The sequence below is a fragment of the Rhipicephalus microplus genome, chromosome 3, assembly GCF_043290135.1.
Source record: "Rhipicephalus microplus isolate Deutch F79 chromosome 3, USDA_Rmic, whole genome shotgun sequence".
NCBI classification, from domain to species: domain Eukaryota; kingdom Metazoa; phylum Arthropoda; class Arachnida; order Ixodida; family Ixodidae; genus Rhipicephalus; species Rhipicephalus microplus.
Window position 1 is genome coordinate 217504939 of NC_134702.1, and position 10267 is coordinate 217515205.

General features: G+C 47.2%; 1 protein-coding gene across 1 annotated transcript; it reads right to left on the bottom strand.

Annotated features, from left to right (window-relative positions):
- Positions 1 to 5578: 5578 nt before the first annotated feature.
- Positions 5579 to 7570, bottom strand: LOC119178207 (glycoprotein 3-alpha-L-fucosyltransferase A). Its single transcript, XM_037429433.2, has 2 exons — positions 7324 to 7570; positions 5579 to 7103 (listed from the first exon to the last, which is right to left on the bottom strand). The coding sequence occupies exon 2, from the start codon at positions 7077 to 7079 to the stop codon at positions 5727 to 5729; it is 1353 nt and encodes a 450-aa protein (XP_037285330.2). The 5' UTR covers positions 7080 to 7103; positions 7324 to 7570; the 3' UTR covers positions 5579 to 5726.
- Between the last annotated feature and the right edge of the window lie 2697 nt (positions 7571 to 10267).

Sequence of the window (10267 nt, forward strand, 5' to 3'; positions counted from 1 at the left end):
TGCACCTTAGGAGAAGTGGCGCGCATGTCATCGACGCCTTTCGCCAGTGTGTCTGCTAGTCCTGCTATATCTTCATTCAAGACATCGTTTAAACCGCCTGAAATTATCACGAGGTTTCGTCTATCAGCTGTAGTTTTGAGTTTTGCGCTCGCTTGCCTCATGACTGCTTCAAGCTTGCGTGCTGGGAACGCCCCTACTGCAACCCTATTGTCACCTCTTACCCTCTCTTTGATGGCTTCTGTGCATTGATTTAAATTCGAGTCCCCGGCGATTATCACATGCTGTGACTTTTCAGCTGGAGCGGCCTGCACCTGGGGGCTACTTGCACCTGTGACGCCAGCTGCTTTGTTCCCTCCCAGCCCCACCACTACCTCGCTGAAGCTGGGCCTTGCGACAGTTGAACCGGCTAAACCTGTTTTTTCCAAACTTGCTTGCTTTTCCTTCTCCACCGTTCTGGGTTCCGGTTTCCTACTGTTCTCTCGGTAGGTCGCTTTTGTTCAGCTTCGCTAGCGCTTCCTCGGTGGACTTAAGTCTTTCTCCCATTGCCCTCGTTTTCTCTTGCTCTGTCGCCAACGCAGTCTCGAGCTCGGCAATTCTCATCAGCAGTTCACTCTGGGCAAACATCATTTTCTCCATTTTTTCCTCGACCTCACATTGCCTACACTTCGCGTCAGCCTCTTCTCCATCCGCTTCTACGCTTGGGTCCACTTTCATACCCACTCCACATCCATAACACTTTACAGTCTTTTTAACCATGTCTTTCTGAAACCAATTGTCCCTACACTCGATAATTACTAAACTCGAGCCCTGCACTACGAAAAAAAAAGAAAGTCTAAGCTCTACTCCTGTGCGAGTTACACTTCTCTTGTTCTGTGCGAGATACACTTCGAGCAACGGTTTATTGTGAGAGATTACACCCGCTTCGTGAATGGTGAAGTTGTGAAGATTCCTCGCGGCCGCCCATGCCTTACCGACGATGCAATACCGTCGATCTTCCCAGACACGCCGAGTTATCTCTCTAAAAAGCTTCCTCAGAAGCGCAGCTCCCGGACATCGAGAGGAGAAGTGCTCGGCAAAAAAAGAAAAGTGAACGATGAAAACGAACTTGCTTCGATGGAGCACGATTCTTCCTTAGATGTGACAACGAACGGTGAACGTGTTCCCGGCGCGTCGTGTACAATGGGAAAACTGGAGCATATGAAAGGTGAGAAGCTTCCAAGCAAATACTGGTCGATGTGCCTACTTGCGGTTACCCCGAACGCTGTTGCGTTTACTGTTGGTGCTCAAGATGGTGATAGTGTGTGCTTCAAGAAACTGGTGTTGTGCTCTGCTGAGGATACTTGCTATCATTGTGTAGTGTTTGTGCAAGGGAAAGTTGTAAAAAAAGTGGACGTGTTTGATGTGAATGCTGTTGAAAGCCTCCTCCACTCCATTAACGAGATGGTTGTGTGCTCCGGTTTTAAGCAAGGTGCTATTCTACTGGAGCGGCTTAACAGTTCCAATCAATCAAAATACAGAACTCATGCAAACAAGTTGTACAGCAAAAGTTACTTAGGCATGTCTCAAGATCAAAGGCCTTGTATACACTGCAGGTATCTAAGGAAACTGCTTTTGAACCAAGCATCCTATAAGAAGAGAAAAGCTAGAGTGGCTACTGGTTACCGTGCTTCGAAGAAACTAATTATGCGGGGAAGACAGTTGAGGTGAGAAAAGGCAAAAGTCAGTGAACTAAAGCAAATGCTTGCGAAAATGAAGCAAAGTAATTCTACCCTCTCTGAATCAAACCTTCAGGAGAGTCTGTCTAAGCTGCCTGAGAAACAGCGGCAGCAGGTACAAACATGCTTTGAAGCAGCGAAAAGGAAAGGGACACAGGGGATGAAGTACAGCGATGAATGGCTTCTGGACTGCATTATAATGCGCATGAAAATCCCAAAGCTGCATGAGCATACTCGAAAGCATAAAATAATGGTCTTGCCCAGCAAGAGTTGTTTGAACAAGTACGTGAGAAACTATAAGAGTCACTTTGGGTTCAATGATAATGTTTTTGCTGCCATCGAAGAAAAAACCAAAAGTATAGATGAGTTTCACAGGCACGGAGGTCTCTTAATTGACGAGCTGAAGCTCTCGGAGAGCCTCAAAGTGACAAGCAGTGGACTCATCGAAGGTTTCGTTCACTTGGGCAAATACACTTCTCTAGATCAAAGCACACACACGTGTGATCACGGTCTAGTAGTATTGTACCAGCCATTTTCAGGCAACTTTCAGCAAATCTTAGGGGTTTTCGGCTCCCATGGAAAGGTCAAGGCAGATGTGCTTGCAAAAATTATTGTCGATGCAACACTAACTGCCGAGAAGTCTGGGCTTTTTGTGGATTTTGTGACCACAGATGGTGCATCCTGGAACAGGAGTATGTGGCGACAATTTGGCATCAAGGGTTCTTCAAAGTCAGTTGTTTGCAAACTGAAACACCCTGCAGATCACAGCAGAAGTCTGCACTTCTTATCAGACTTTCCGCATCTTGTGAAGTGCACCCGCAACAGCATTGTGTCGACGGGTCTCCAGGTGCCCGAAGGAAGGGTCAGGATAGATGTTGTGAAAGAGGCATGGAAGTGTGACAATAGGGACATTGTGTAGCTTAAAGCAATGCCTCGTGTCACAAGAGTCGTCATCGATCCGAACGGATTTGAAAAAAATGAAAGTGAACTATGCTTTCACTTTTTTCAGTGATGTGATGGTCAGGGGTTTGTATGCATATAAGGAAGAGATCGAGAGAGTATGGGGCGTTGGCTCTAGTGATGCAACAGTGTCATTTATCAGAAGAATGGCTAGGCTGATTGCAGCCATGACTTCCCGCTGCAGCCGCGGTGCCATGCGTCCCAACTCGCCAGTTCTGGCTGAAGTGGAGGAATTTATTGCATATCTAGATGCGTAGGAAGGAAACGTTGGGAAGCTGGGCTTCTTCAGCCAGGGTACTGCAGAAGGGCTTCGCGTTACTCTGAAAAGCACCATGTCGATTTTCGAATATCTCACAAAAGAGCTTGGTTACAAGTACTTGCTGACATCAAGACTAAGCCAGGATCCTGTGGAGAATGTGTTCGGAATCTTGCGGCAAATGTCGGGAAGCAAGGACCACCCGACGCCAATTCCCAGTTTCTGCTTTCGGCAAATTGTCTGTCGTTCTGCAGTTTGGCGAAGGCACCTGCTAACGGAAATGTGTCACCATCAGTGCTGAAGAGCCTCATACATGGCAGCCACAAAGACCAGAGAGAGTTCCAGACGAAGCTTGACGAGCTCATGGACATAGGGTGTCTCAATGAAGTACATGAAATCCTTGAATCGTCTGGCATCCCAACAGATAACTGCGCAATGGTTTCGGTAAAAAGCGACTCCCGAGTTATGCGTTACGTTGCTGGATATGTCGCCCAAAGGATGCTGAGCCAAACCAAGTGCCCTGAATGTGCAAAAGCCCTTATCCGACCACGCGATTCTGATATGCCCGCAGATGCCTGCCTAATCAGAGAAGTAGACCGGGGTGGGCTGCTCTACCCATCTGATGAACTGCAGGCTTTTATCGAAAACATGGAAGACTCATTCGCGCGCTGCTTTAGCTTCAGCAAGCTTAAAGCAAATAGCATAATGGACTTCATTTCTGCGTTGACAAGAAACCGGCTAACTCCTCTTCGGTGCGAAAAACATTCCAGAGATGTTACTAACAGGCTCGTCAAGTTTTATACAATGACAAGGCTGCACTTCATTGTAAAAGCGGAAAACAAGGCACGGGAGGGCAAGCGACGGCAGCGAATGCACTATTTGAAGCTTCCTCGCGTAACGTGAATATGTGTGGAGTTGCGCTTTCATGTGATTGTAATTTAGAGCTGCTTGCTGTACAAGATTGGCGATGCACAAAAATAAAGATGCAGGCTGTTAATTCCCTGAACGTTGCGCATGTATACAATTTTTATTAAAATCTCCTTGATTAATTATACGTCACTCGGTGTGTAGAAAATTCACCAAACACGAAACTCATCGAAAAAGTGAACAGCTGCAAAAACTACAATATAATAAAATCGTTAAAAGTTACGCATTGAAATGTAAAGGGAGGTACCGAACGTTGCGATTGTGAGCATATGATCGTTTTACACCGACGTTTCAAATGGTATTCGAACTTATACGCACGGTCTTATCGTGGAGTACGCCGCCTTGCCTTTTGGGTGCTACCGCGTATGTTTGCATGCCATTAGAGGTAGTTCGTTGCCTTAATCTCGATATGCATTCCGTGCTTAAATTTTCGTTTAAAACACCCCATTGCTAGTGCACACAGCTGCATTCCAGTTATTACATGGAGGTCGCAAGCTCTGCAAAGTGCGCATACCTTCTCGTGCAGCGCCTGGCCTGTTTGGCCGTCAAGGACGCTCGCCCCCACCGATCGATCTTTTTTAAAAAGCTACAGCAGCGCCGCCGCTGCCGCCATGATCTGTTGCTACACTCCGCAGCTGGCGATGCTCCCACCTCCCCCTTCTAGCCACCATAGTTGCCCCGCCGCGGTGGTCTAGTGGCTAAGGTACTCGGCTGCTGACCCGCAGGGCGCGGGTTTGAATCCCGGCTGCGGCGGCTGCACTTCCGATGGAGGCGGAAATGTTGTAGGCCCGTGTGCTCAGATTTGGGTGCACGTTAAAGAACTCCAGGTGGTCTAAATTTCCGGAGCCCTCCACTACGGCGTCTCTCATAATCATATAGTGGTTTTGGGACGTTAAACCCCACATATCAATCAATTAGCCACCATAGTTGGAGTAGCGGCAACCGGAAATAGATGGTGTTTCAAGCAGCGCGTCAGCGGTGGCGTATGCCACGCGAGATTGGGAGGGGCGCTCGGTGAGAGGGCAAAGCGGCATGGAAGAGGATACCCGCAGAGGGAAGCGCAGGAGATAGCGAAAGGTGTGGTATTCACTTTGTTGACAGTCAATCGCGTCTAACTCCGCTATAACTGCACCGTTTCAAAAAATTATCACGGCTCCGTGTTCATCGTACACTTGGGTACAATTTCCCCTCAACAACTGAATTTCGATCACTGGGTGATTCACGGGTCCTTTAAGGTATCTACCCTGTAACCAGTGCGAAACTGATGAAGTGAAAGAAGACGGGCACCTGCCCTGTCTTGAGTGTTTTTTCCTCGCACGTAGATGTGCATGAAATTCTTCAGACACTATATTTCACAGCCATTCCTGCGTCTAAAGCAAGCCTGTGTAATCTTTACGTCACTTACAACCTGTCGGCGTGGCCGGAGGACTTGGTTGTGTCGAAGCTAATGGCGAGCAAACATGTGCCGAAAGTATACGATATTTAAAAGCAACTCTATCAATCACATGGGACGCGCCAGATTAACTGAAGGCAAAAATGGCTGCTTCTTACGTGCAATGAAACAATTTGGTCTAGATAACGAAAGGATAAGAAAAAAAACAGCCCTTCATAAAAGAAGTTTCTGCTAAAATTATGTAATGGTTTCTTCTGGTGCAATACGAACTCTAATGGGCCAAGGAACGAAATTTCCTTATCAGAGCTACGTCGTGAACTCCACAGATGACAATAAAATCACGTTTTCTTTATTTAGGTGCATCTCACTGCTGCCCCTTGGAAATTTCATTGAAGTGTTGTCAGATAAAGCAAAAAACGTGACATTGCGCACATTCTCGAAAACTGGCATCCATTGCCACGCAATGTTTGTCGTTTCATTCATTCACGAAGAACGATTCGCTGAGGATCGAGAAAAGGGTGTCGGTACAGTTCTTGGGCCTTTTCCACCAGTCCAAAACATTGGAGTGGTGTCGTTCACGAAGTGGTTTCTCATGAAGTGCGCCGCATAAAGCGCACAGACCGTCGGCCACGGGTGGTGTCACTGTGCAGTTATCTTTCCAGGCAAAGTGGTAGTCGTACAGCTTCGGATTATCAATGAGTGCTCTGAGATACGCCGCCAGTTCACCAGGACCGCGCATTGTAGAAGAGCTGATCACGGACTTCGGAGGAAATTCAAGTGAGGCCTCGGCCTCAAGCACCACGGGCACCACGTTGTGTTCGAAGGCGTCGTAGATTAGTTCGGAGGCATTTTGGAAACACTCCGGCATGTTAGAGACGACAATGAAATGATATCTCTGCGCTATATACCGGACGCAGTCCCGTCGTGAGCCGCACTGCTTGGAGCCACAAGCCGTCAACAGGTGAACGCGGATGGCACGTTCCCTCTCGTGATCAGTGGCCAAGTTGCTCATAGAATTGCGCGAGACATTGACGAATGTTTCGCGTTCGCACTCCCCGACAATCCATGCTGCGTCCTTTCTGTGTTTCCGCTTCTGCATGTGTGCCTCCATCTTTTCTTGATTGCGGTCCTTTCGAACGGCGTTTCCACAGTACCACGTCTTGTAGGCAACAATCACATCCGCATCGTTCCGGCGTCCCATAGTCCAATTGAAGAGACCTGAAATCGGCGAAATGTTCTCGTGCAATTCAGATGACGGCTGGTCGGTGGTAGCCCAGAACACCCACATCTGTCCAGTCCTTCGATGTTTGGGAAGAAGTGACGCCGTAATGCTTTCTCCGTAGAACACCAATGCGTCGCTGTCATTTACACGACTGTGATGCATGGTCACTTCGCACGAAACTTCTTCGCCCGGGTTCCAAGCGCAGTTGAAGACTCTTGCAAGTGAGCTTCCGAAGTAGATGTCTGGCTGAGGAGCGTCCGATTCTGCGGCAGCTGACGACGTCATTGCTGGGCTCCAAAGCAAAAGAAGCGGAACTCTGGAGTTGTTGAGGCGTTGCCTCCAAGGCAGCCATCTTGATATGTGGGTTTCCGGGCAGTCTTCGTCGACGGACAAAGGTACCTCCCTTGCACGAACTATGCGCAGGCTGGCAAAAAGGATGCTCAGTGTTATAGCAGTACTGGTGGTGGCAAAAATTTCTCTTCTAAAGCGGAGGCAGCGAAGGCCAGTCTTGACCATGTATCGTATGCAGGAACTCGGCGACAAACTGTGTCTGGAACGCGTCATGGGATTGCCTGAGGGCAGTATCGCGAGCAGCTCACCTTCCATATTCTCGCTTTATCGAAAGTCGTCCTGCAAACCAGTACAGGTTGAGCATAAAAAAAAACGAAAAGGAAAAATTAACAGTGCGGGCTAAACAGAAAATGAGGCATGCATTTCAGCACTGCATCCTTGAAAACTTATTGCCGTTAGGCTTCTGCAGGATGAATTTTTATATATATCTACGAATTTCACCGCTTTGCATCTTAACGGCAGCTTTTCAAATTGAGATTCTATTGAACAATCGACATACCTGAAGAAGGCTTCGCTTGTTCTGACTTCTAGCGGGGCGAAGATGGTCGGACTTAATGGCTCAATAAACAGCGCAAGTCACGCGTGATAACATGTTAGCTTAGTTTTGCAATCACAATATGATACGGTGTGTCATACGATCGAGTGTAACGTGTCTAACACGGTGATACTAGCAAAAACATGTCGGGAAGTGGGCGTCATTTGGTGGCCTTCCTACATACGCAGCCTGTGGCACTAAGTGATTATATGGCGGTGTTCCCGTTGTCGTGTATCATTAGTCGGATAATGTCGATTTCTGCATGAACGGAGTACCATGATGGTCTTTTCGTCTTCTTAGGGTTGGAGGGGAGTAGAGAACGTTTCCCGGATTGGACAAACTTCTTGGACAAGTTGGTCAATATATGCTATGCGATGAAGTTTGGGCGCAGTTGATGTCAGGTGTTCAGGAATAGGCAACCTTAGTTTTAGTAGGCTTACGCTGTGGTGCCTAAATTGGCCCTTGAAAACTTTTTTAAGTAACGATCAATCCATTCAATTGAAGGATTTTATTGCCTCTCAAATCGTTTAACACGAGAATTTTTCAGATTCATCCAGCTCCTAAGAAGCTGAGTTAGGGCTGTGTTACATGCTGGGATCACACCGAAAATGAAATTTGTTCGATTCGCTGTATTCACTTGCTTCGCAACGGCCACTAAGGTTCAGACGGGCTGCATTTTTTTCTTACGGGACTGCGCGAAATCTTCATTGCTGTTAATATTTGAGGCAGACACTGCAAAAATTTTCAACTGCCGTGTAGGGTCATCTGCGTTATGATACTTTCAACTTTTACGATAGCGAAGAGCTCTCATTTTTTTTAGTAAAAAACACTTTCTAAGCGCGCAACAACATTTGACCGAAAAATCAGTCGGCGAAATTTTTACGGCTCAGCCGGCTGGGTGCTATTTCTGCTGGTCCTGGTAGAAAAGGCACTCCGTCGCAGCGGAAAGAGCGAAAATTTTGTGCCGTGTTCGTCGCTCACCGCTCACCGTTGCGACACGAGCGGTGGGCCGTTTTCTCGCTGTGAGCGAGTTCGCGGCCTGAAAATCTCAGGTTTTAGCGTAATGTCAAACGGTGTCTAGAAGGATTCGTCACATGCTTTAAGCGGTTTCTCGCACCTTTCATGCCAACGAGCACGCTGACTGCTACGTACAATAACACAATGCACCAATAATACAATGCACTAAGCACATTCTGTGTTTCACAGAGCATTTTACTCGATTTGGAGCTGGGTGATTCACCAACCTACAAAACTTTGATAGCTTTTCCGGGGCGTAAAATATACAGTGATACCAGCTCGTTTCCCGATTTCATTCAGCCTATGCGAAACATTGTGCAGATAAGAGACTGCAACAAAGCTCTTAGGAACTGACGAATTTTGAGGCTGAGATCGCCCTCCTTGATTTTTAATTGCTTTAAAAGCTTTTCCTTAACAGCAGAAATCAGGGCGTTTGAGTAACCAGTGCCGAAGAGGCACTCGACCTGTGCTATGAAACTGCGTTGCATAGAGTGCGGGCATGACCTTCTAAGAGCGTTAACAAGGCAACCATGGATGATACCCCTTTTCACCAGTTTCGAATGAGTTAAGTGGAAAGGTGAGAGGGGTCTACCACTTCTCAACTTTTAAGTTGCGCTGTTCGTATATTCAGTTCTACAGAGGCTCGGGCGCGCGGGGAGATGGTTGCGAGGAGAAAGACGATGGGACACAATGGAACAGCCTACCTGCAGTATGGATCAGTATTAAGTTAGCTTTATATAAGTGAGCACGAATGCGAGCGAAGCCTGGTGAATCGACTAGCATGGTTACGAGACGCAGGCTTTTCTCATTCTGTCATCAAATCCATCTACGAAACAATCCTGCGAAAGGCAAAGCAGAACCAGGTAACAAAAAAAAGGCAAGACAAGAGACCAGTGCACGTAGTTCCGTACTTGTACAGGCTGCAGAATAATAACAAACATTCAAATAGGAACAATGTTAACTTGTTTCTCAGTGCCCCTTGCAAGCTGTCTTCGATATGTGCCTCATGAAGTCAACAAACAGCCCCCACACCCACGCGCACTACTAATCACAATGCCCGTTTTCCTGAATGCGCGAGCCCACGAGCAATGTGGTATATAAGATCTTGATGAGCTGTGGAAAAGTGCCCGTTGATAATGTTGCAATAACGTAAAGAGTGAATATGGTAACCAGGGGCGTAGCAAGAAATTTTTTCGGTAGTGGGGGGGGGGGGGGATGTCCACCAACTCGATTGTGGGAGGGGTGGGGGGGGGGCACAGGCGTTAGCTTTTCTCTGTGACATGACTCTCGGTGGTAGTTTGAGCAGATATGGTGTACATGTCAATCAAGTCATGAGATCCCCCTCCCCCCTTCCGATGCGTATGCTTGTGAAAAGAGTAAGTAAAAGTAAACTAATCGCAGTAAAATTCAGTAAACGACACGTACAGTGGCCGTTTCGACCAATGGCCTCTCATCGTGTCATTGAATGGACAAGTCTTCGCAAACCCATCATTGTGAAAACCCGCTCGATCGGGCAAGACATCTTTAGTCGCTGATCTCATTTAAGCGTAGGTGGCGTAGTCCTCGTCGGGACGAAGTGCATTTCACAAGTCAAGGAGGGTTCCGCTTACGAGGCGGAATGATAGATATGCACAGCATGTTTTTGTACAGTCATAATAACATTTCGCTTTTGCTTACTTTGCTGAGTGAACTTGTTGCTATCGATGTTTGTGACTGCAAGCCTATGGGAATGATTTTTATGTTGAGTTCTATATGTCCAGCCGCCTTGACGCCGTGATACCTTTTAGACAATGTACTTTTTACTTCACTGCGTGAATCTAAACACGCTTGCGATACGCATTAAGTAATCTTCTTGTGGTTGTGCTGCACTTTGGCCACACGATTTCATACG

What these genes read in the sequence shown, in the direction of transcription:
- LOC119178207 (XM_037429433.2), bottom strand. Translation starts at nt 7,079, where the DNA reads ATGGAAGGTGAGCTGCTCGCGATACTGCCCTCAGGCAATCCCATGACG.